The 27,411-nt window shown below is 41.0% G+C and overlaps 1 protein-coding gene across 3 annotated transcripts; it reads left to right on the forward strand.

The window, feature by feature from the left end:
• The first annotated feature begins 1,313 nt into the window (after window positions 1-1,313).
• Window positions 1,314-27,411, forward strand: Nt5b (5' nucleotidase B). Of its 3 annotated transcripts, none has more exons than XM_032439556.2 (9): window positions 1,314-1,429; window positions 2,803-3,243; window positions 3,739-3,818; window positions 24,456-24,529; window positions 24,599-24,812; window positions 24,877-25,023; window positions 25,230-25,350; window positions 25,909-26,967; window positions 27,034-27,411. In XM_032439556.2, exons 2-9 carry the CDS (start codon window positions 3,130-3,132, stop codon window positions 27,169-27,171), a joined length of 1,947 nt encoding a protein of 648 aa, XP_032295447.1. In that variant the 5' UTR covers window positions 1,314-1,429; window positions 2,803-3,129; the 3' UTR covers window positions 27,172-27,411. The 3 variants fall into 3 exon arrangements, with proteins under 3 accessions (XP_032295447.1, XP_032295446.1, XP_015024580.1); XM_032439555.2 differs by having other exon boundaries at window positions 1,332-1,429; window positions 2,580-3,243; XM_015169094.3 differs by lacking the exons at window positions 1,314-1,429; window positions 2,803-3,243; window positions 3,739-3,818 and adding an exon at window positions 8,851-9,647.

Here is a 27,411-nt window from a genome sequence, read left to right on the forward strand (position 1 = left end):
AACTGTGAAAAATATAGTTGTTCAGGTATTGCGAGCAAAACAAAACAAACGAGTAAGAGGTTCTAGTCGGGAGCTTCCGACTAGGGGATACCCTAAACCCCCTTCTTCCAACATCAAATGCATGTATATATTCTATTTTAGAAGCTATATGTCAAGTTTGGGGACTCTAGCTCTTATTATTTAATTTCGATTTTCGCACCGATCTCGATTTTGAAAAAAAAAACGTGATGTAAGCCCTTGCCATTTTGTCGATTTGGTCAAAATTTTGGATTTCCTTTTTTTGATGCCAATCGATAGAACTGATCGATGCGTTCATACATACGGACGGACGGACATGGCTAGATCGACTCGGCTATTAATGCTGATCAAGAATATATATACTTTATGGGGTCGGAGATGCTTCCTTCTGCCTGTTACCCTTATACCCATTTTTAATGGGCTTAGGGTATTAAAATTGTGCGGCAAGAAGATCTCCAGTAATTAGCTACTACCTGTTAAAACTTTATCTATAGCTTTTGGTAAAGTTAAGCAGATGCGTTAAACATACAAATAGAGAAAACTGAAGGCTGGAGAATTTGGTTATTCGATTAAGAAAGAGATGCCAAGGGAAAAGATTCCTTAAAATTAAGTTTTTACCGTAATTTGCGGTGCCTGCTTGGCCACGCCCACACGTTTATCAGGTACTCTCTCCAAGTGAAGCTTCTGCTTATGCAGTTCAAATGAATGCCGCCAAAAAGTAATGAAGTGTGCGTCGACAGCGCTGCCAGCTGCCATTAATGAAGTCGCATCGAAGCTTTGACTTTGTTTACAAACAACAAAAAAGCTTTCGCCGGCATTGCAGTCGCTCCCACAAGTCTCGCTCTCTCGCTCTCGCTCTCTCTCTCTCTCTCTCTCTCTCATTTCTTCTGTTTTTACGCTCTGCCTGCGGCTACGCTCTGAGAGCGCGTGCGCTGCAAACGTCAAAATTGCAATCTAAAATGTAAACGAGGGAAAAATTGTGGACAGCGAGCGGCAACAAACAATTAAACAACGTTTAAACAAAAAGATAAAAAAAAAAAACAACAAAACTTAAATATAATAAAAAGCGCCCAAGAGAGCGCCAGCCTAGAGAAACAAATAAGCAACAGACGCGACCGCATGATAATTTAGAGTCGATTGAATTTTTCGATAGACGTCACAAAAGTCCCCACTATTCGCATATTCACAATTCCGTTCCGTCGCGTCGCGTCGCGTTAACACAAACAACTTGAACATCTCTTCTCATCTTCAATTTGTTGTACTTTTCCTCTTCTTTTTTTTGTATTTTTTTTTTTGAGAACAATTTCTAAAACAACGTGACCTGCGTTTAGATAGTGCAGCGAAAGACGAGTGCAAAGTGCGATGCCAAAAAAAAACTCAAGCATAAAACTAAACAGTTAAGTGTGCGATTGTAAGTCAATATACTAACACGACTAACTGTAACAGGTATACATAATACATGTGTCTGTGTGTATATAAAGCGTGTGAGTTTTGTAGTGTGCATGCTGTCAAGTTAAACAAATACTCAATTATTTGTTCAAATTGTGTTTTGCCTAATTAAATGGTGTGAAAATTCACTGCTAACTGTAAATGATGACTCATGTGTTGACCGTGCTGCTGCTGCTGTTGTTGTTGTTGTTGTTGTTGTTGTTGTTGTTGTTGTTGTTGATGTTGTTGTTGTTATTGCTGCTGCTGTTGCCGCACACGCAAGCGGCCCATGGCCTATGGAATCTTATTTTTAGACACCCGTCTAAGCATACATATGTATACATATGTATGTATTACTGCGGCCCCCGCTCGCACAATTGATAGATCGATATATTAGTCTGTTCCTCATATCATATACATGTATGTACAGCGTTGTGTTTTGTTTTTGCAATCAGTCCATCGTCCGCTTCATTACTAAAAAGCGCAGCAGCAGCAATAACAGCTATGCACATACATGCATACATGCATACATGCATATGTGCACGTACATAAATAATTATGCGCACATCTGTATAACAGTTAATTGAGTGCGCACAAGTGCAGTCAAATTTGCACAGCATACTTTTAGGCAGAGCAAGTAAAATGCGCTTGCTTGCAATTTCGTTGTGGCTTCTGTTTTATTCGTTTCTCTTGTTATTGCTTTTTTTTTGTTCATGTTACCGTTAATTAAGTGCACTGTTAACACGTATAATTGAGATAAATATTTAACACGCTGTGCCTGTATTTAACTGCATCGAACTGCGTGCACATGTTAATATGTTATTCGCAGTTGAAATTACGTAGTTGTTTTTTTTTCATCTTTCATTGTTTTGTTTTATTTTGTTGATTGTCTTGAAAACAGTTTCGACATCTAGTTGGCCAATTTTTGTTTATCAATGCAAAAATGTTTCGTTTTGTCGTCAAAAGTCAGCAGTTGCCATACATTTGTGCTGTGCCACAAAGTATGCAATATCAATGAAACCTTCGGCTGGCGAATGTAATTCCCGCCAAATGATTTTCGTGTTAAGGCCTCCTAAAAATTTGTTTTCGTTAAATTAAAAAAATTTTTTTTTTTTTTTTTTTTTTTTTGTAAGCGCTGTATACAAATTGAAATTGTACGCATAACTAGAGACACACACAAACAAGCAGATGCACTCACACACTTACACTCGCACTCGCACGCACACGCACACGCTCACGCACACAGATACACATGCATTGGCATAGTATTGTTGTAGTTAGTTTTGTTCGCAACTGCGCCGATCCATGGCTTTTGTTAACGTGCCGCAAGTGTTGAAGACCTTACGCAATTTGCAGTTGATCCAAACAACGACAGCGACATCTAAAAAAATAACTACAACTAGCGCAGCAGCAGGCGGAACAAAAGCAACAACAAAAACAACAACAGCATCGGCAGCAGCAGCAGCAGCAGCAAGAGCAACAACAACTCTAATAGACAAAGCACACACAAGAACAGTTAAAGAGAAAATTAGTTATTGCGACGCCCTGCTGCGCCAACTGAGCAGCAGCCGCAGCCGCAGCGCTTCAAATTATCAACGTCAGAGCAAGCGGAACAGCAGTGGACAGACGAGAAGGGGAAACAATACTGAAAGCTTCTGCACATATGCGACAAGCTTAAGCAGAATGACAACAATGTCGTCCCAAGAAGCAGCCGTCGCCAGCAGCATGGCCCAAGCACAGGCAGAGGCTCAGGCTCAAGCTCAGTTCACAAGAGAGTATTACGACATGCCCTATCAAGTAAGTACGAGGCGCGAGAGAGCGCAAGCGAGAGCGGGAGAGTGCCCAGAGACTGTGACGCAGCACGCACACACCCACACAAGCACACACAAGCACACACAAGCACACACATGCACACGCTCGGTATGCAGACATATGCATATCAATCAGTTGCAGCAAAGCTCATTAGCTTTCTGTACCAATTGTGTCAGTCAGACACACGCACACACTCGCACACACACTCTCTCTCTCTCTCAAACACACTCACACATGCAGGAGCATATGTTTTGCCCTGCTCCGATGTCCTATTGTGCACTTAATTGCTTTTGCTGCATCGTTTTCTCCTTCTTAACAACTGCTTTCTATTCGATCGCTTGTCACATGCAGCTAACCCAAGATGTTGTGTGTGTGTGCGTGTGTGTGTGTGTGTGTGTGCAGCCTTGTGGCACTGCAATAAATCTATGCAATTTCGCCCACCCCTTTCCACATAAATACATTTTATTGTATCTTTTGCAGTGCGAAATGAGCGACTCAGCACCCAATACGCCCGGCCCGTTTTCGGTACCAAAAAAATACTATCGCCATGCGGCTCACAGGTAAGTCGAAAAGTCACCCGTCAATTACACACCGAATATCTTATGCTCTATCAATATTGAATGTGGGGGGTATATATTACATAATGTCGAATACCTGTAATATTTATAATATCCTAAGAAGTGGAAGAGAAATGCTTTAAAATATTCCACCTTCACAAGTGAAATTTAGGTGAAATTGTTCTTTCCTTTTTGTCAAACCGATTTAAAACTTTTTTCACATATCCCTTTTACTATTTCACAACATTGTATCTTTAATTCAAGCTCAAGTGGCTTCGCCTTTCAGAGTAAAACCTCCTCCACAACTATCGATATATCTATGTATATATATATCCATCAGATATAGGAGGTCGTCTAACTACATTGTATTGTTCAACCACAAGCAGCAAATTCCATTGGCAATATTCGCTGCCCCACAGCTCCCCAGCTAGCGTTACCTTGTATTGAGACCATGTGACGTCACATAAGCACCGTGCCGGGACTCGAGATCCAACGATTACGGTTAATAAACTCAACGTGGGGCTGACATTGAGTGTCGCCTCCTTTGCTCATTAGGCTGCCAAGACTAGCCCCAAGCTCTTATCATCAGCGACACTTGTCGTTGTTGCTGCTGTAATTGTTTGTTGTTGTTTTTACTTAACCCTGTCACAGCAGGTGACATAGGTCAGGCTGTAGTCGGCGGCCATTCAAAGTGCGCCCAACAGAGCCACCTGAGTCTCTGCTTAGGTCGTTGGGGCTCTGTGCTTACGAGCTCAGTAAGTGTCAAGGTTAACTAGAGTCCAATGCATCAGATACATAGTATATACTTACCTGTATAGATATATATATGTATATATATATCGTTATTATATTATCTTAATTAGTTTAGCTCAGCTTTTAAATTGTGTTCACTCTCTTTCTGTTTTTTCTCTTTCCCCCTTTCTCTATATATATATATATATTTCTATCTCTCTCTCGCACTCTCTCTTTTTTTCTCTTTCTCTCCCTCTATCTCTCTTTCAATATAATTATTTATAAACAAATCTCATATGAAAAATAAGTTTTGCTCGTAAAAAAACAACTTTTGAGGGCGACTCAGTTCGAACCCTTGCATTTATTTAAGCATATTTGATAGATACAATTGTTGGATTGATAAGTATCTGAGGCTTGCAGTATTGCAATTATAAATTACAAATAATAACACAAATACTTATCGCAAAGAATCATGTTAAAGATAAGTGCTTAGATTTTCGTATACCTCCATTTCTCTCAGTGTATCGCACAGCACTAGCTTTGTTGCTTTGTGCTCCACACTTTTGTGGAGAGCGCTAATCGCGCTGCCCACATAGCTGGAATTTAACCTGTTCAGGGCCAATGCCGCCGAATGCAAAACTGCTGCCTTACCTTATCGCCTTATCTGAGGCGACAGACAGACTAACAACAAACAGCAGTAGAACACACTCGGCTACAACAACAACAGCAACAACAACGCACATCAGTGGGCCTAGTCGGAGGCGTATTTACATAAGAGCGGGCACGTAGTTTCTCAATACACTTCACTTCGATTGCCTTGGCTTACTCGGCTGGTTTGTGACAGTGAGGAAAACTATTTGGAAAAACTGCTTACGTAGCTTGAACTCCATATACTCTTGCAAGAGAAGCCACATATTTAATCCAATTAATATTGAATTGAGGCGAGTGTGTTTCGCCTTCGATGGGAAAACTCGGTTCCGACATTCTTATATTAAATCTGGAACGAATCGGATTGCTATATCATTAAGCTGTCAAAGAAACTATCGGGCGAAAGCTGAGCTAATAGCTGAATAACTTATTTGGTCTAACAGAGTATCCTAGCCAAATGCAACAATAATACCAAATATATATATGAGCTATATAGTCAGAAGTTATATTTTGCGTGAACAGTTTGTATGTTTTTTAAGATATTTTAATATTGGAAAACTTCATCATAAGACTTTTGTGGAAAACAAACTTGTTTGGATATCAAAATAAGTTAACATGAATCACGAATCGTTGAAAGGGTATTGCAAGTGCGGCGTCGTGCATATACAAACCGTTTCTTTTTGGTGTCATATTATTAACCAGTTTTCAAGGCGTAAACTTTTAAGTGGGCACTTTGGGCGAGTGTCAACTGCATTTTCCAATTAGACAGCAGGTACGTGTATATGCATACTTATATACATATGCATCTATATGTATCTGTGTGTAATGTATACATATGTATGCATGTATATGCGTATAAAGCAGTCTGATCTTTGCATTTGGCGGTCTGTTGAATTTGACATCTAATGCAGCTGAAATTGACACACAGCAAACTGTTTTGCTCGCGGCTGTTGTCTGTTTGAATACCCTACCCTAGCCTACCCTAACCCTATGCCTAGCACCGGGCCCGTCCCCTGTCCGCCCTTCCATAACACACTCGCTTCTGATAGCTGTGTCTTCGGGTCGAAGCATAAGCATTTATTTGCAGTTGATGTGTGCCAATGTTTGCCTATTTTTGTTTTCGTTCAATGGAATTCGATTTCGATGCTTGTGGCTGCTGATATTTGTTTCTGCTTAGCTCTTAAATCGTCCAATCTTTAAAATTGAAAAGCCATCTGAACTGGGAGTAAATAAACAGATGAGAGAATGAGTCGAATCCAAGCATAAATACACATCAACTGAATAATCGGACTGCATTGTAGAATGCGAGCAAATTGTGAATAATGTGATTCATTTTATTCAAGTTGTCATAGCTAAAATTAAACGGAATTAAGCAAGTCATAGCTGCGATTATGTAAAACTTGAGTGGCATTTAAATACATACATACATACTTGCATGCATACATACATATATGTATGTTAATATATCCATGTTTGATTCGGTTCGGGAACCTGTGAGTGGGTTCGCTCCAATTCGATTGCTGGTTCGGCTCATGATTAATGAGAAAATGATATTCGATTGGAGCCGATTTGCAGCCTCTATGTACATAGATTTCTGGGAAAGATTTTTAACCAATTTTTTAGAAATATATGTAAATATTTCGTTGAAATCGTTTTAACCAACTTTCAGAAATAATATTCTAATCCAGCTGTCAACATTTGTTACATTCTATTAATATGCTAATAAAACTAATCGAGAGGCAAGAAAAAAGTCATAAGCGTGCCTCCAATTAGTTTATTATTTAAATTATGATATACAGATTGGCACAGATTCAAATTTGTGTGTCTCCGTTAATGGGAAGGACAAGCTGCCTCTGAGCTAATAAAATATTTATGAATCCACGTAGAAGACACACTCAACAAATCATTAGTATAATTGAGCCTACAGTGGGTGGAAAATGTTTGCGTTCAGGCGAATATTTAAAAACCAAACATTTCATATGCTAAATAATGCATGCGAGAGTATACTACAGTGTGTGCTCGATAAGAGCAACCTTCAGAATTGTCTATTACCAGGACATCAAAAGGGCTAAAGCTTAAATATTTAAATATGTTTTGCTAATACAACTAATAGACACGAATATAAATACAAATCAAATTGCTCTGATTTGAAAAACATTTTTAAGACAATTCATGAAAGACTGAATTTTTGTCTGCACTGTGACTACATAAAATGTAAACGAAAATCGAAGCCAATTTGTCAGCCAAAGGTGTCAACGAATTCAAATTATATTTGCATAGCCCGAACGCCAACTTAATTATGTATGTAAGCACATGCATATGTATGCATGTATGCGTATACTTGTTATTGTGAACAAACGAATTCATAGAGCTTATCGGCTCTAAAGATACACACACACACACAAACACACACACGCACAGACATATGCGTATGTATACATATTTGAAAAACGCGTTTCACTTTCCAACAACAGAACTGAGAGAGGCCCGCTTAGCCGAGTCACAAACCCACGCATAAATCACACGCCCAGGCTCAAGCTGATTTAACGTGTTTGTGTGCGTGCGTGTGCGTGCGTGCTGTCTATTGTTTGCGGTACTTATAATTTTTCATTTGCTTTCAAATGTCTTGTCTTCCGACAAGCACTTTGAAATTTTCCTAGGTCCCAGCTATTTTTGAGTGTACTTGTCTACGCTTTATGGCGTGAAGATAAAAAGCAAGCAGAAGCGCCAAAACGAACAAGCACAAGCAAACCGAATTTTGAATGCTCTATTTGGTGATATTTTATCAAAACCACAGACTGTCCTCATAACAATTCTTGGAAATGAATTAGAACTGCAACCACCAAATCTTTGACCGACATTTCCACCAAGCGGAATTGATTTTCCGAGAAGTGTGAAACAACTCTTACACACATTTTTAATAAACATCTTTAAAAGTGAGTTTTGGTATAATCGGATAGTAGACATAAAAGTTTCATTCAACAGTTTTTCGCGCTTTTTCCACGCATGCAGGTGAAATTTCCTAAAACCCCGTCTACAGCTTGCTCAATCAATCAGTCCGGATAACCAGATTTACATATATATAGAGAGAAGATAACGGCATGCATGCTTGCAGATATGTGCATATGTATGTACATATATGTATGTTTATACATGCGACTTAGTCACAGTTTGTTAACACTTGGCCAAGCTTTTTCACCCTGACCGTCAGGCATGTTAAAGCTAAAATGCTCTCGACAAGAAGAGTGGCAGTCAAAATAAAAGCCAAACAACTTTGTGTTTATTGCATAAAAAAGCATTAAAACAACAACGACTCAAATACACGACGGCAACAACAACAACAACACAACAACAACAACAACAAGAGCCACGACCACGGCAGAAAATACTAGCACACAGCTGTGCTACGCGCGCCTACTCTTTGACACGCAAATGCGGAGAGCTTTCGACAGCGACGCTGCTGCGAGAGAGAGCATGCGCGCGTCGCTCAGCTGCCTTCGTTCTCTGAGTTTTGCTTATTTGCCGTTTGGTTGTGTTGCTTTTGTTATTGTTGTTGTTGCTTGTGCTGCTGCTTCCTTCCCATTTCTACTACGTTGCATTCGCTGAGCGCCGCTGTCGACGCCGCCGTCAGTTGAAATTCGAACGTTGACCGAAATTGTTGCTCTCGTCATAAACTCTGCACAGCAAAAGGCAAACAAAATATATATACATATATGTATATATGTCTATAAACAAACTCATTTTTATTAAACATTTGTATTTTTTTTTTGTTTTTCGTGTGTCTTGCTTTCTGTGTGCGTGTGTGTATCTTATGTTGTGTTATACTGATAAGCATTAATTGTCAAAAGCAACGCCAAACAATAACAAAAGCGGACGGCAGAACTTTTGCCCACTCACAAGATCATTCCAAAATCAGACGCAGTTGTTGTTGCTGCTGGTGCTGCTGCTGCTGCTGCTGCTGCGCTGTCTGCGCATAGCTTCGTGACGTTTCCACTGGCAGCTGATAAGGCGCCACATATTACACATTTCGCACGAACGCTCTCTCCCTCTCTTTGCTCCACTCTCACTCTGTCACGCTCTCGCCATTTGGCTTGCTGAGCTGTGCTTTTCGAGTGCTCTGAAGTCACGTCGGTTATCGGCAACGACGCGTCGTCGCAATTTTGCTGGCATTGCTCTTTGGCACCTTTGGCTAACCAGACACAGTAGCAACAGCTGCAGCAGTAGCCAACTGACGAAAATGCCGCTTAAACAGCAACAACTGCAACAAATGCAACAGTCACATTCCAAAAGCAACAATAACAACAGCAACAGCAACAGCAACAACAGCAATTCCGGAACACGCGAACGTACACAAACGATTGGGGAAACGGACATAGATCAGTCGGTGCTCAATGGGCTACACCTGGGCGCCGACGGCAACTATCACGGCCACAAGCGTCAGCTGGGACACAGGTGAGCAATGGCAACAACAGCAACAACAACAACATCAACAACAACAACAACAACAACAACAATAACAGCAATAACAATAACAACAATGCATCACCTACATCCAATGTCTTATCAGCTGAGTCAACAACAGTCACTGTTAAGTTTCGTCAAGTATCGTCAAGCTTCGTTAAGATAGCAACCAAATGCATTCTATGAATTATGCCTACGGATGAATAGCTTTTGGTTTTATCTTTATGACAGCGCATAAAATTCTCTCACTTGTGTGAGAGACAGAGACAGTCGCATTAATTGCTTGATATCTAGTTTGCCTCCTGTTCAGACAATATCCATATTTATGGATGGTATGTTGATCTTTACTGCGTGCAGCGTATCTGTGAATAGATTTTATATACGTTTAATCACAAAGCTGATAACTGATAACATTGTTTACCGTAACCGTATTAATTCACTGACAGGTGGAAGGATTTAGTTAGGTGAACAAGTCACAAGCAATTCTAAGAAGTAGAAAAAGAATGCATAAATATCACGTTTGCGTATATAGTGTTGTAAAACGCATGCGCTTACAACACCAAATCGCCCAATCACGTAGGTAATGCCCGTCATTTCTTTATTCATATGAATAACTGTAATTCAAAGGTCGAGCATCTTATATTAAGCTGACAAAATTGTGTTACCTGTCAGACTTTGTGTTCAGTGTTGGGAAATGCCGGCGACTGTTCTATCAGCTTGCCCTTAATCTTATGCGTAATATCCGTAGGGGTTTAACTCGCATATGCTTATCTCTTCGCTGGCTTTCAAGCTATCTGTCAAACTTTCCGTGCCCAAGCGTTATCTTATCAATATTTCAATCGATCATTCCATCAAGCTGAGGTCGTCTCATACTCTTAGAAACACATATATTATTCATGTCATATTTTACTATTCTAAAAGCTCAAGTCCCATCAATGGGGTTAAGCTGGCCCCCAAACCTAAACCCAAAGCCAAAGCCAAAACCAAAACCGTTTGCCCCGATTTGCATCTTGCACTCGCACATTCTGACTTTCACCTTGCTCTGCGAGTGGAAAGTTGTTGCATATTTCGAGGCGTGCGTGTTGTCAGGGGAGGCGTGGCGTTTGGGGTAGGATGTTGACAGTTTGCGGTTATTAACATGCCCTTGGCCATGCCTTCCGCTCTCGCTCTCTCTCTCTCTCTCTCTCTTGCACTCTCGCTCTCTATCTCTTAATTAAAAGCTGGCAGCCTGCCTAATTGATGTCGTCGCCGGCAACGCACGTCGTATGCGCAATTTCGATAATTTTCTAGTTTTTCCACCCCCTGATTTTTTTGTTTTGTGTACCCTTCCAATTTCTACATTTTGCCAATTAATGTTAATTTCTGCGCACATGAGTTTTACATGCGGTCTGACTAATCTCCGCTACTAATCAATGCTGATTAGCCAACCATGGCTAGCCAAGCGCCGCGAACCCCTCGGCCTCTTTGCCGCGAAGAGGCATTTCATTGGGAGGTAAATGTCGTAAATCAGGTAAATTGACATTTATGTGATTTTCGCTGGCAACGTTTATGTTTTGCTTTTCGATTTGCATTTCATACTCTAGAGAGTCCCTTTGCTGCGAAATTGCTGCTTCTTCCCACACTTTGAAGAAAAATGAGCACGTGCTCTGCCCGGGCGCCATTTTGTCGCTGAGTTGAGTCGCCAAACGTGACCGTGCACCTGTTTTGCATGCAGCACAATTGCAAACAATGCCCCAGGAACATTGTCTTAAATCAAAAGGCTATATGCATTGCCATACCCCACGCCCAGGCCCAGGCCCAGAACCAGAACCAGAACCAGACCCCAACCCAGCAGCAGTCCCTGCCGCTTGCATCTACGAATTGGCCACTTGGCTTGGGCTCACGTAGTCGCATGCTTGCAACTTTTCGCGATGCCGGAAACGGAAACCCCCGTTACATCACCAGCAGCAGCAGCAGCAGCAGCAGCAGCAGCAGCAGCAGCAGCAGCAGCAGCAGCGGCAAATGTTGCAGCAACTGTAGCAGCAAGAGTTTAATGCAATTTGCATTTCACTTTACATTTTTTACTGTGTGAACTTTTTTTTAGATAGTTTTATTTTTGAATTTTTATGGATAACCTTGATATTTATGACATTTTGCGTGGGCGATTTTAAATCTATATATGTATATATTCGCATGAACAAAAACGTTGCGATTTTTTCGTGAAACCCAATTAATTATGTTGTTGTTGTTGTTATTGTTATTGTTATTGTTAGTTGATTGTATTTTTTTTTGAAACATTTTTTTGCATTTTATTATTATTGCGGATGCCCGGACGACGCGTAATTTATGCAGGCTTTTCCAGGCCTCTGCACATGAGCAGTGAAAATAATACTTACTGCAAATGGATTTGCTCTGCGGCTTAATGAGAAATACAATTTCCAACATTCATAAATGCTATCTATGGATGGTCACAGGGTCACGCAAGTGATGGTAGGGGGGCAAAATGGAATGGAAAATTTCATGTCTCTGGCATGAGTTGAGCTTTGGTTAGTTCCATCTCTTAATGTTAACGTTGAAACAGCATAAAGGACAAAAACGTACGGCTGATGCAAATGAGGCAAATGCCCATTGCACTGCACTTTTCATGGGAAATGCACTCTCGACTAACTTCGGTGCTTGAAGTCCGACTTTCAGTGCTTAAAAATGGCATGCAGAAGTGTGAACATATCAAGGCGCAAGGCCCAACCAAAAAAAGTATGGTAATTGTTTCGGAGAAATCGGTGGACGCTATCAAAACAGTGAAATATTCTTTATTCGTGCTCTTAAAGCCAGCACTTAATATCGATTTTCATCGATATTATGAGAATGGGTGCATATATTAAGCAAAAGTGATAAATTCGGATCGCGTATGATTCTAAAGAATTTATAATTGAAACTTTAAGGTCTATCGCTTTTGTAGTTCTCGAGATTCACGCGTTTATACAGACGGATAGACCCAGCTCTTCGTCCTGTCTGTATGTCGAATAAATATTATATATGCGATTGGCTATTAAAAACATTTTCCAAAAGCCACGACTTCGGCTTAAAGCTATTTTGAATGGGTGAAGGGCATAATCCTTATCAAGTAATATCCATTTCTGTATCAAAAATGTTTATCAGAATTCGCATTAAACTTTTGATTAATACCGATATGGATATTTAAGTTTCGCTGACATTTATTATATTTATATATATATTTTTTTTTTTAAATTTGTGTCTGTTTACCCATACGTCTAATTAATGAGAAAGATTTCACATTTTCGTCACGCATTTTCCATTTGAATTCCGCGGAAAACAGCGATGAAAAGCGTGAAAAACAAACTAATACTAAAAATTGAAGGTCAATTGAAACTAATTGAACCTTGCAGAATTGCGAATTTGATGAATTAACAAGAAATTTGAAATCATTTTCAGTAATTTTACTGAGAATTATTTCGCATGATAGGCTAAACTGGGCGTGGCCACTGCGCAAATGTGACAATCTTTTGCACAATAACATTTCTATGTGCGTCATTAATATGGAAATAACATTTGTAGAGTAGCCAGCCCAATGGCCACGCCCACAGCACCTGCCTGCCTACCCAACTGCCACTTGCCACCTGCCGCCTGCCACCACGTCACGTTTACGACGCCGCAAAAAATAACCAAAATGCCCGTGTAAAAAGCGGAAAAAAAAGTGGAAAATTACCGTGCAGGTTGGCAGGTTTTCCAAACTTGGCTTTCAGCTGGCATTCAAAACCGCCAACGTTTACGTGCTAGCCGAGATTTACAGGACTCGAGCCAGGACGACTCTGTAGTGCCAGCCTCACGACAGTGGCAATAATTAAACATATTCAAGACACTTGAGGTTGAGCACAAAAAACGTGTGCGCTCAGCAATTCAATTTGTTTGCAGCTCCCTTGTAATTATATTTATTTAGCACTCTTTTGCGAATCTAGTTTTAATCGAGGAGAAGAACCAAAAGAGAGATCCCTAAAAGTTATTTCAAGTGCTGCCAAATAAAGTTATTTTAATTGAATAGCATGGCGTAGCATGGACATGACATTTAAATATTGTTATTTCAGTTTGGATATCTGCTTCTGCAATATACTTGGCGCAAGCTCTTATTTCACGCATTTCCATTTCCACGCATTCACCGAACTACTTTGCGCCACATTCGGCGGATTGGACTTGCTGCAATCGTTGCATCACATTTAAAAGTAGTTTGATTCGACTTTAAAAGATGTGTTTAATGTCAATGGCATGAAAATGAACATTTGCAAGAACAGTTTTTGAACTCTGGGAAATACTCAATGAATTTGAATCCAATGAAAATTTAACTTGAGCCCGACGGAATGAATTTTTCGTAAAAGTGTGCAACACGTCTCTTTAATCTATTTAACAGGATTATGATCGATCTTTGTGGAAATTCATTTGAGACGTGTTGTACACTTTTACAAAAAATTCAGATGGAAAACAGAAGAATATGTTGTTTACAAACGTTTTCCGTTAATTTTTCACGTTTTCGGATGGAAGTTGTTCGAAACCGCGTCACATGCGAAGATGTTCAGTCAGCCAGCTTAATGTATATATTAAATTTGCAGACTATTTGATTTATTTAGCAATTGCTGCTTTTGAGCATTTCCGGATGCGCTTCCTTCAAAAGCGTGTCCATTCAGCTGTTCACATATTAAATTTCTCACGCCACAAAAGCGACTCGCACCGATCCACCAGCTGCTCTCAATTAGATTAGATCTGACTAAGAGAGAGAAAGAGATAGAGAGAGGAAGAGAGAGAGAGGGAGAAAGAAAGACAGTAAAAAATGGATATGGCAACAAGCGAAAAGAGCAACAATGACAAACAATTTAATTTACCTTTATTTATTTATTTGATTAATGAGAATCATGCCGCTCACTAGTTGGGCCTTTGTCCCTCGCTGGCCGACAGCATCCACTGGACAAGTGGAAGAGGAGCTGAGCAACGACAAGTACCGAGGATTGCCCTTGGGCAGCAGTCGGAGGGGTTGCTGCCCCATTATTGAGGGGTGCCTGGCAGCCCTTGTTGCCTAATTAACCCCGCCATTCACATGCTAAGCCGACCTCAATCAATTGAAATTCCCGGACAATACCGCCATATAGCGACCAGATGCGCCACCCCACCCCCCCCCCCTCCCTCTCCCCTCTATCATCCCTTGTCATAAAGCAACAAATAACCCCCGCTACCCCATCGCCTAGCGAAACGTGCTCTGCCCCAAGGCCGCACGCAATGGGCCGCTGCTTGAAAATTGAAAGTGCGAACATTTTTAATACCCTATACCCGTTAAAAGCGAGCATAACAGCAGGCATATTGCCAGCTTCAAATAGTATATGGCGTATAGTTTCCTGATCCGTATGAGAATGCGCCGTGATATCAGAGATCAAACAGTTTAAATTTTGAATAGAGGATTTTTAAAGGAATAAGCATTGCCGGAATGCGTTCTAAGGTCTTGCTAGCTAACTATAAACGTTTACACAGAAGTGTAGGGTATCGCTAAGTCGCACATTCTCAACTAGAGAACTGTTGGTGTTTATTTTTGTATTCGAGAAATTTAGTTGTCACACGCACCAAACACTGTGAGCAGCGGCTCACGCAGCTCTCTCAACTAACTTTTTTGATCTCTGAACAGGAAGGGACACGCGGTGGCGGGGGTGGGGTAAATAAGTTCTACATAGAGCAGGTCGTTTCTTTTTTTTTGATTCCTAATCGCCTCAGTTTGGTTTTGGTCGAAGTGCAGTTTGGACAACTAAAACCCGACGCGCAATTTATTCCATTCGAAAGGACTTGAACTATTCCGACGGCCCCAAAAGGCAGCCAGTCGCATTTTGTGCGTGCGTGTGTGTGTGTGTGTGTGTCTGTGTGTGCTTAATTGCATTGTGTTGTACGCATTGTACTGTGCTTTAAATACCTCAACCAGCCAACAATACCGATCCCGGGTTACCCAGGCTTAAATGCTTCCTTACACAAATCCATTGGCAGACATTTCACATTTCTACATTTTGCGGCAGGCAAATTCGAGAAACTAATTAAATTTAATTGGGATTATTTGAGCTAAGTGTTTGAACTGGTCAACAAATTATGCGAACTCTTTTGCATATCCCACAAAGAACATTTAATGGACAAGTTGTAGTTAGTTTGCCGGAATAACTATTTCTGTGATAACTCAGTCTCAAAGCTGTTCATCAGTTACTCACAAACCTCTTCTATTCAGTATAGTTTTGTTCAGTTTGTTCCTCTTTCGCGTATTCTATAAGTTCCTGGGTTTCTTTTTCATTATCCTCTAAACATGCTTTTATTTGCCCAGCCTAAATGTCTGTCTCTAATGTACACTATAGCTCATCAATATTTTGTTCTAGAATCGTATCTAAAGCCTCGCACCTGGAAATTGGTTTTACCTTAAAGCGAACTTTAAGCCACACCATTTCCCTTTCTTAAAATAGATAACTTTTGTGCAGATTCAGGCCCAAAGCATAGATAACCTCCTTGGCGCCAATCACTGCATTTATCTGACCTCACTCGTATAGAGATCACATCTAGCCCGCATTTTGTATATGAAAATATGCACGGCATGCAATATTTTCAGTACAACGGGCAATTTTACATTGACAATTAAAATATTTGATTTATATGTGCAGAATATATTTGAGCAAGCAAATTGTAAGCCTAAAACTGGGTTCCAGTGTGTGGAAAACCAACTACACGCAGCGAACCTTATGGCTGGTTGCTGGTTCGAACCATCTATCAAATTGCAAATTGTTACACTCTTTAAACAAATCTTTGCCTTCTTATATTTGATCTCTCTATAGCCAACTACTTATTCTTTAATTCTGTTATAATCCTCGATCCTTGTATTATAATAATCAGTTCTTTCTGCTCTCACACTTGCTCTCGCGGTCTCCCTCTCTCTCACTCTCTCTATCTTATTCAGTCTTCTCTTTCGCTCTGTCTCTCTCTTTCTCTTGTTCTCGCTCACCCCCATTTGCTTAAGTATATTGCTTGTTTTCGGCACTTGCCCAATTTTGTTGACTAGGTTACATTTTCCCCTGCTACTTTTATTGTCACATGTGTTTCTGTGCGTGTGTGTGTGTGTGTGTGTGTGTGTGTGTGCGGTTGTTTGTTGGGCTATTTGGTTTTGTGGTTATGTTTATTAAGTCAATTATCGCCCAATTGTGCCACCACAGATACGCATGTGGGCCAGCAAGTGGTCCCAGGTCCAAGGTTCCTGCTGCCTGCTGCCAGCTGCCAGCTACCGGCTGTCTGCTCTCTGGTTCCCTGGTTCCCTGGTTTTCGCCAGCGAAGCGTTGGTGTTTGTTTATAATTTGGATTTTAATTGGAAGCACATACTGAAGAGAGACCCAAACATACCAACTGTCGATTCCTGTGCGGTATTTCCGCACTGACCTTGGTCGAGAATTCAATTTATTCCAGCCTGGGGTATTAAATGGAAATTGGCTTGGATGCCGTCAGATTTTTGTGGATAATTGAATGAGCATCATTTTCATCATGCATAAACGCAAAAAGCAGAAATTTTTAGTTGCATTTCTATCGCGGAAGCCATCTGCAAATACATGGCCATAGATACTTAGTTACCTATCAGGATTGTATAGCATCAGAGTATTACTTGGCCCCCAGTTACTGTTTAAGACAGCTAATTATTGTATTTTTTTTTTTCTCTTTTTTTGTTTTGGTCTCATGTTTGGCTTAGAGGCAGCTAAGAATACAATTAGTAATTTAACTTTGCCAGGTGGCAACACTGAAATTTAATCGAAACGTCAACTATTTATCTGTAGGATAAAATGAGCAGCCGAAATGAAGTTAACATGGATTCAAAAATTTCATTTGAAACTTATCAAACAATCTTATTAGGATTTCCAATTCATTTTGCCAGTTGGCAACACTGAAATTTATTCGTAATGTGAATTATTTACCTGTAGAGTAAACTATGTAAACGCAATGCCATATTTGGAGTAACTGCTCCTACCTCACAGCCTTGTGTGTGTCTTGAGGGTGTGAGTTGTATTCGCAAAGTCAATTATCGTATTGGCATACCAGACCCTTTGGCCATTGCCATGTACGCTGGTCTGTCTGTTAGATTGTGGACCCAATAGTTTACCTTGCGTCATCAATATGCAGGTGACAGGCGCAATATGCAGCTGACCGTAAGACCCTCTGGTTGTGTGGCTTTCACGTGGCAGCTTTGAGTGTTTCAATTGCCAACTGCTGCTGATGACATTGCAACAATGCGAAACATAAACTTAAAAATGTAATATAACTCAATTTGACCAACAATGGGCGATATGACGCATACGCAGCGTTGACGTTGGCGCCAACGTGACTGCAAGTGTGGAAAATAAAAAAGACGCCAAAAAAAAACCAAACAAAACAAACCTGCAATATAATCTTCAACTCGCCAAAGCTGCTATACTCTATGTAATAAATTAAATTTAAATAAATTTAAACTTATTCATTTGTCAGTTTTACGGGCAAAGTACGTTAAATCAGTGTTGTGTAGCTGTAAAGGAAAAGCTAAGAGTGCGCTTGAATACCCTATGCAAGCTGTTTATTAAGCAAAGAAACGATGAGCTTTGAAAGCGCATTAAAGCTTTGGGCAACATTAAATGTATTTAGTGATTCGATATAACTTTAAGCTTGGAGTTTAGCTTAGGGCCTTGAAAGGAAATATTAAGCGTTGAAAGCACATGAAATCTTTGAACAAATTTAAATGCTACTTATAACTTACATACTTAAAATAATGATAATAAAAAGAATATTTCTAATGAAAAGAGAGAAATAAAATAATAAAAATATGAATAATGAATTATATAAATATAAAAATTTAAGAGAGGCAGTTGAATAAAAATGCATGAGTTGCATATATCAAGACTTTATCTGTATAATCTTTGTGTAGGGTATTTGGCAAATTGAAAAATTTGCTGGCCTGTTGTGAGCTTAGACATCAGTATAGCACACACACGCGCCGCACACGTACACACACACACACCCACACACCCGCACACACTTATACAATGCCCCCGACAATTGCGCAATTGGAAAATTGAAAGCCTGTCGCCTGTTGTGCCATGAGCATTATAAGCTGTTATCCTGTCCTGTACTGCATTGTGTGCAGCTCCTGTCCACAGTCCACAGTCCACAGTCCAGTGTCCAGTGTCCAGTGAGGCATGTCCATGGGGAATGTAATTGGCAGCATTGGCGTATATTGTCATTATCATGCTTGATCTGGATCTGTAGTTCGAGCAGCGGGCACTGCGGAAGCAAGCGTATAGAATTTTGGTCGTCATTGCGTTTGCAGCGCGATGCAAGGATAATCACAATAACAGCCACTTGACATCCCTGGCGCGCGTGTCAGACTCGCCTGGCCGTTTATCGCATTGTCCTTCGGGCGAGCACACACTTTGTGGGTGCCCACAGCTCTAAGTTCGCTCTTAAAATTTGCTTTCGCCCCAACAACAAAAACTACTCGAAACGAAGCTTAAGGCTTGCTGAGGCCGACTATGACAAATGCATTCTTGATTAATTTCGTTCCTTTTTTTTTTGCTGATTTTTATGAAATTTTAAGTTGTCTTAGGCGAATCTAAGCAACAGGGGAAGTTGAGCTTTCCGCTCAGAATTACTTAATGAAGTAAATAAAAGATTTCGATAACGCTTCCTATCGATTTCGTACAAATGGCAAGTCTACGATATTTTTAAAGAAACTTGATACGGTCTTATAGTCCTCGAGGTCGTCGCATTCAGGTAGACGAACGGATGGATGGATAGATAGATAGATGGACAGACATACAGACAGGTCTGCCTGTTACAGAAAAAAATGATTAATTAATAATACAGCGCACTAAATATGATCTCTATATTAGGCCATGTAATTTGTCCTTTGAGGCTGAGTTGGTTTTTTTTTAATTAAAATCGGGTTCGAGCTGCGCTGCTACTAGAAAACAAAAAGACAAGCCCGATAATGCACAAAAACTGCAACAACAAGAACAACAACAAGAACTTAAGCTTAATCTCAAAGTGTTGTCATGCCACAGTGCAACTGAAACTCAAGAGCAATTTTTGGTAGAAGGTGTCGTTGCAGAAGTGGCACGAACTGCTTTGAATGCAGTTACCTTGCGGCAACTGCCAAACGCTAAAAGCAACAACAACAGGAACAACAATAGCAACAACAACACCAACAACGATAATATACCGCCAAAAGCAACAACAATGCAACAACCACTAAATTCGTAAGTTTCAAGCCAAAAACAAAACTTTTGAATTCTGTTCATCACGATACAAACTGAGCTCAGTTAACCCCAACTGTCCCAATGAAGATATTTGCTTTTAATTCCTTAAGAGCACTTCAAGTTGTGAGAATAAATACAAAACAAAAAGGCAGAGTGTTCGACTAGCAGATACCCTAAGCCTGGCGTTGGCTCTGAATGAACTTCGGTGCTTCTAGTCGCATTTGCCTGAAACTTTCGTACATTTTCTTATAGAAACTTCCAATGTTGTTAAATTGCTTATATCATAATTATGAATTAAAATTGAAAGTATCTTTAAAGAGCCTCGTCCACTACACTTGGCTTAAATTTTGAATAAGCGGCTGTTTATTTCAATATTTCAAATATTTTGTAAATCAATCGAAACAGCAACAATAACAATAATAAAGACAGACAGCATGGCAAAGCGTAAGTTTAATGCAAATGTCAACAGCCCAATTAAAATGCCAATCTACAAAAACAACAACAATAATATCAAATCTGATGGCTAAAAGATCAAACATAGACCCCAACGAGAAGATACTCTTCCCGCAGACCTTTTGCATGTGATAAGTTATTTGTATCAATGAACTTGGGCAATATATATGTATCTGTTTAGCCGAATATATATATATATATATACATATTTATTCAATTGGAATAAATGGCCGATCGCATGAATTGAGTAACAAGGATTTTTTTGTTTTTACGATGCGCGGCCAATCCATAAAATCCAATTGCAACATTTTGATGGCCTTTGACCCTATCTCTCTAACTGTCTCTGTCACTCTCTCTCTCCCTCTGCCTGTACAAGGTCATAAATATTGCTCAGAAGCAATGTTGCCAGCCATTTCAGAGTACATAAATACTTGTTTATGGATGCGCGTGTATTAGTGCCGGGGTCTACTGTGTGTAGTTGCCACGTTTTTCACATTTCAAAACACATGCGAAATTTGACAATAAGTCAGGTCTAATAAAAACAAGTAGAAATGCTCTAATCGAGGCTGCCCGACTAGCAGATACTCTATACCCATCCGTATATGCTAAACGAAGTCAGAATCCGAGTCCGAGTCCGAGATAGACGGCCAGACATACATGGCCAGGTGCTGTCCAAGCATCGAAGATGCTTCCTTCTGCCAAGATCGACTCGTCGCCCTGATCAGAAGTGTCTACTTTGTGGAATCGCGATGCTTCCTGCTGCCTGTTGCATACCTGTACACACAACCATAATACTAATAATAATATTGGCTTCAGGGTATACAAATTGAATCTAGCAAATCGTAAAATCAATGAAAAATATGTGTAAATATGACATATAGAAACAAATATAATCATCGTACAGATTAGTCTGCTCAGGTCATGACTTTCTATTGATTAACATTTATTGCAATTGCATGCGAGTCTATAAGACTTTGAATGAGAGTATAACAAAAAGCTGATCAACTTCTAATATCCTTAGAAGTCGCGTATTGATCAGTAGTCAATCATAACTTTATTTATCCTTTAAAGGAGAATATGCCTCGCCGCAAGCCTGTGAGAGAGAAAAGCAAATTGATTTGTTTCTCTAACAAAATCAATAATACATCAATTTGTGTTTATTGTTAGCACCTATTTCTTTTTTCTTTGAAAATATTATTGAGGTCGCGGCGGCGAAAAGCTTTTAACACTGCGTATTTTTTATTTGAATACATTTCTATTTATTTAATTATCGCCAAAGTGCGACGCGTACTAAAATAAACCCCATGATTTATGGCGTTGCATTTTCCGGGTATTTTTAGAATTATATTTTATTTTATTTTTCCCGTCTTTCTATTTTTTTTGGTTTTGTTCTTAGTTATTTTTATTAATTGATACTCGAAAAACAAACAGCAGCAGCAGCCGTCAGATTAAAGCGCCAGATGAAATCGCGAGATTAGCGACAATTTGTTTGCATTTATTTATTTTTTGCTATATTTAGGAGAACTTGGGGGCCTTCGGGCGCCATTCGCCATTCGCATGTCCCGAATTGAAAAAATGTTTAATTTTTTATTTTTGATTTGGGCCTAAGAAACATACTGGGAGACAAACAGAAAATTGGCAACGTCGCTTGCTCTTAAATGAATAACAACATTTTTCGGCTTTTCGCAAACAATTTAAAGTTTCCAGCCATCAACTGTATGCCTGCTCTCTCCTGCCAAAATGTGTGCGTCTCTCTGTCTGTCGCAAATTTATGCACTTTGTTCGAATTTGGGTTAAACAACAAGCAACAACATCAGCAACATCAGCAACAACAGCAGAGCAGGAGCAGGAGCAGGAGCAGCAGGAGTCAGCGGCAAGGATGCAACTTTTCGCTTATTTGGCAAATTTTCAAGTGAAGCAAATTGCAAAAGGGACAACAAAATAAATAAACGCGCACACACATACACTGTCTGCCAAACAACAAAAAATTAAAAGCAACTGGACGGGTGTGCTCGACTAGCAGATACCTTGTATCCAATGGCGCGCTGCCTCTTCCCTCCAGACATAACACACAAAGACAAAAGACATGGGAAATACCTTCTTGAATAGCTTAGATGATTTCTGTCAAATTCTTTTCAGCTTTTCAAAGCCTGCACAATGCTCTAGCTAATTTTGTAAAGAACCTGAATGGGTATCATACTAACCCATACTAATATACTAAACAAGTGCTTACATATTAAATTTGCTGCTCTTAGCTCTTAAAGTCTTCGAGCTAAGCTTAAAGGCATATGTCTTTAAATCGAAAAAGCTCGATTTCATGGAAATAGCTAATATATCTGAATATTCCGTGCCTGATTCAATCGAAACCACTCGAAAAAGTTTAACAAAAAGTTGAAGCTCTCTCTCTCTCTCTATATCTCACTCTCTATCTATCTCTCTCACACTCTTTCTTACTAACCAAAAGAAATAAATAGTTCTATATAAATGGTAGAAGCTTTTGCCTGGCACTCGTACAAAGCTTTTAAGCAAGCACATTAAAGCTGTTATAAAGCTTGAAAAACTAATTGACTTTTGTTTCTAGAATCTGTACTCTTATTTTACAACTAATTGCAAGCTGGCTTAATTAATGGAAATGGTTAAAGCTAAAAGCTCAATTTTATAGAGCTCAACATTATCAGTTTGTTTTAAACATATAAAACTTAATTTCAAAGCTCTTGCAAGTTGCCTCATGGAATTCGCATGCCCTTTCCCTTGCGCTTACCCTTACACTTTTTTGTGACCAACAAAGTAAAAAGTGAAATAAAATAGCCATGTTGCTGCTGCTAATGAGTTTTGCCGCAATGGGGGCGCTGCGCTTGTGGGCGTGTCTGGCGCACACAACTGTCAGTGAGGAGGCGGCAGGCGGCAAGCGGCAAGCAGCAGGGGGGCGTGCCAACGCCCACAACAAGTTTTTTACACTAATTGCTGACCGCAAAAGCGTAGCCTGCGGCCAATATATATCGCATCGCAGGCGCGTTGTAAGCATCGAACCGCGATTGCAAAAATCAGTTTTGCAGCCATCGATTCGTGCCACATGCCATTGGGCTTGATTGTTTTTTATATGATTTCTGAATTCACAGCTCGATGTGCGCTAATTCGATGCCATTTGACGTCAGCTGAGCACTGCAATTGCCGCGTTGGCGCCCTGATAAACTCCTGACACGGCTGTGGGTCAGCCAAAGGGGAGCCGCGAGCCGAGTCAATAGATGCAAAGCGGCGACAATTGCAATTTTGTGATAAGAGAATGCGAATCAAGTGCCTGCGCGCATTTAATCGCGCCATTTGTGACGTCAGAGTCGAGTCAATGGTAGCTCGAAAGCACACAAATATTTACAACTAACAACCAATTAACTAACTCTGGAATTGTGTGCAACTAAATACATGCTCCATGTCCAGCCTGGGCTATGCGAAAAGTAGCCCATGCCTATGCCCTATTCCGGATACGTGTGCGCTCTACAAGAGTCGAAATGCCAAATTTGATGTCCCTAACTCTTGGGTGCTTGGAGTTATACTCCTCAAGTCCATTCTGGCAAGACAGCTAGCTTTAATCATAACTCTGATCTGTGTCTCTAGCTCTGCCTGTGCGGCATCTTTTTGCTACCAATCGGACATGACATAATCCTTCCTGCCTGACCTTAAGCCTCCTCTAACCTATAGCTACAGCAAGCGAATGGCAAACACAGCTCTTCGCTGAGTCGAGGCCACGCTCCGCAGCACAGACTTCTAGGTCCTAGACCCAACCTTAAGTGGCGCACACTTTGGCTGCTAGAACATGGCATGGTAAACGAGGTCCAGAATCACATGCAAGACACGTTTGGGGCTTATCAAATAATATAATTAAATATATTTTATGTCTATGCCTGTGACTATGCTACAATTTCCTTTGTTGTTAATAAGATGCCATAAGGTTTATGTAAATGCGCGTGAACATATTTAAGAGAAGCGCGACTTATAGCAAAACATAATTTGTACTATTTAGTTAGAGCTCTTCAATGCAATTGTTATTCAAATTCTTCATTTGTGCTCTCCATTACAGAGTATTTGTGAACCGATCGCTGCATTTGGAGAATATCAAGTACTATGGCTTCGACATGGACTATACTCTCGCGGGTGAGTAGCCACTGTTCATATTATCTACATATGTAATTCGCACTTATTTCGAAAATTTGCAACATTTAGAATACAAATCACCGCAATATGAGCAGCTGGGCTTCAACTTGGTGAAGGAGCGTCTGGTCTCGATGGGCTATCCAAAGGAGATATTGCAGTTCGAATATGATCCAACATTTCCAGTGCGTGGCCTCTGGTTCGACACGCTCTATGGCAATCTGCTGAAGGTGGATGCCTATGGCAATATTCTTGTTTGTGTGCATGGCTTTGAGTTCATCAAACAGTAGGTTTCACTGTACGTGCATTAGCGCAACCCCAATTAATCAATTGCCCTCTTCCCGCCACAGCCACCAGGTGTACGAGCTGTATCCCAACAAGTTCCTCAAGCTGGACGAGTCCAGGGTTTACGTACTGAACACTCTATTCAACTTGCCCGAAACCTATTTGCTGGCCTGTCTGACCGATTTCTTTACCAATAGCAAAGATTTTGTTCGGTGAGTTCCACGCAAAGAGTCTGAGACAAGCTCACGTCTACATTTTGTAAGACTCGAGTATCCCCGTCTACATCTACATGCCACTTTTTAACTCTCTCTCTCTCTCTCACTCTTTTACTCTCTCCCGCTCGCTCTCGCGCTCTCTCTCTCTCTCTCTCTCTCTCACTCTCTATCTATCTATCTATGTCTACTCGTTTACCCAACAGCGTTGAACGCGGCATCAAAGCTGGTGATTTTCTATTTACGTATAAGTCGATTTTCCAGGACGTGCGACGAGCCGTCGACTGGGTGCATTCCGATGGCGATCTGAAGCGTCGTACCACACAGGTGAGCCAAGTGCCCTTTAATAAATAATTGTATGTTGCACTCAACTCATTTTTAAGTCACATTGTTCACCTTGTTCTTGCCGAGAAACGATCTTCTGCTCCCCTTGCGATTTATCATTAGCACAGACTTGAAATTTGGAAAGTCCATCCTCCAAGCCCACGAAAGGATCAAGTTTATTTCGAACTATCGATATCGACGTCCAAGTTTTAAGAGCTAAATACAATTAATTTGGGTCGTAAGATTTCTTAGAGTATATACAGATACAGCATTAATCATTTTAAGGATGCTTCCCCCATTACCCCAAAATTCAAAAAGAAAACAAAGCATTTTTCGTGGGCTTTAGCATACGCACTCATTTGGATGCCATAAAGAATGGGTTTTCCAAAAAGTGGGCTTCATGGAAGACGAAGAAGGTTTTACTATTCTCACAGAACAGAAATTTCTCTCTAGGATCGAATCTCTCTCCCGCCAATCTCAAAATAATTAACCACAAACAAGAACTGTATCTATACTAAGGATTGTGCTATAACTTTACCGAACCTTTTGTCCTTCCTGCAGAATATGGCGTACTATGTGAAGAAGGACAAACGGCTGCCGACGGTTCTGTCGCGCATACGTGAGTCGGGCGCAAAGCTCTTTATGCTGACCAACAGCGACTACACGTACACCAACGAGATAATGAGCTATCTGTTTGACTTTCCTCACGGAGCGACTGCGGATGAGCCGCATCGGGACTGGAAGAGCTACTTCGATGTGATCGTGGTCGATGCACGAAAGCCGCTGTTCTTCGACGAGGGCACGGTGTTGCGACAGGTGGACACGAAGACGGGCGGATTGAAGATTGGCACCCACATTGGGCCACTGCAGCCGGGTCAGGTGTATTCGGGCGGTTCGTGTGAGCTATTCACCAAGTTCATCAATGCCAAGGGCAAGGATGTGCTGTATGTGGGTGATCACATCTTTGGCGATATACTCAAGTCGAAGAAGATTCGCGGCTGGCGCACGTTCCTCATCGTGCCGGAGCTGGTGCGCGAGCTGCACGTGTGGACGGATGAGTGCCAACTGTTCGCAGAGCTACAGAATCTGGACATCAAGCTGGGCGATCTGTATCGCGATCTGGACTCGAGTGCCAAGGTCAAGCCGGACATATCACAGCTGCGCACCTGCATTCGGGATGTGACACACAAAATGGACATGTCGTACGGCATGATGGGCTCCCTATTCCGCTCTGGTTCCCGCCAGACCTTTTTCTCCAGCCAGGTGGTGCGATACGCCGATGTCTATGCCGCGACGTTGCTCAATCTCATCTATTATCCATTTTCCTATATGTTCCGTGCACCGGCCATGCTGCTACCCCACGAGTCGACGGTCGCCCACGATCAGGCCCATCCGCCGCCCACAGCGGCGTCAACGTCAAGTACTTCTTCGGCGGCGCTTGAGGGTATCTGTACCGGCAGCTCCGTCACCACTGGCACCACCACCAGCACCAGCACCAGCAGCAGCAGCAGCAACGTCGCATCCAAGCTCAGCTCGGCTCCGCGCACTGATGAAGTTTTGGCTGCAGTAGCAGACGTGCCCGCGACTGTCGGCAAGGATCCCAAGGATTTGCATCGTGCGGTGAGTCCCAGGTGGAATTAATATAAATGCAAGCGCAACCATATCTAATCTACTATTTGTTTGCAGAGCTCCATTGTGCACACACGCCCGTCTACGCCCACTGTGGTCACTCACACCCACGACGAGGACTACTCGGAGGAGGAAGAGACGGCCAGCGGTCCAGAGTCCGCATCGGAGCAACAGCAGCGCGAAGCATCCGACTAAATGAAGTCGCTCCCCCAACGCGGAGATCAACGAATTTGCAAACCGACCTGTTTCTTTTGTCAATTTGGCAGATCAACTCCGTATACCTAAGTGAAGGTTGCAGCCTCCTTTCCCCCAACCCCCTTTCCCACTCCCCAATTGCAACTAGTGAGAAACAAGCGATTTTTTTTTCGATTTTACATACATATATACAATTATAAAATCTATATATAAAATATAATATATGTATACATATATATA

This window comes from Drosophila virilis, chromosome X (assembly GCF_030788295.1).
Source record: "Drosophila virilis strain 15010-1051.87 chromosome X, Dvir_AGI_RSII-ME, whole genome shotgun sequence".
Lineage (NCBI taxonomy): Eukaryota > Metazoa > Arthropoda > Insecta > Diptera > Drosophilidae > Drosophila > Drosophila virilis.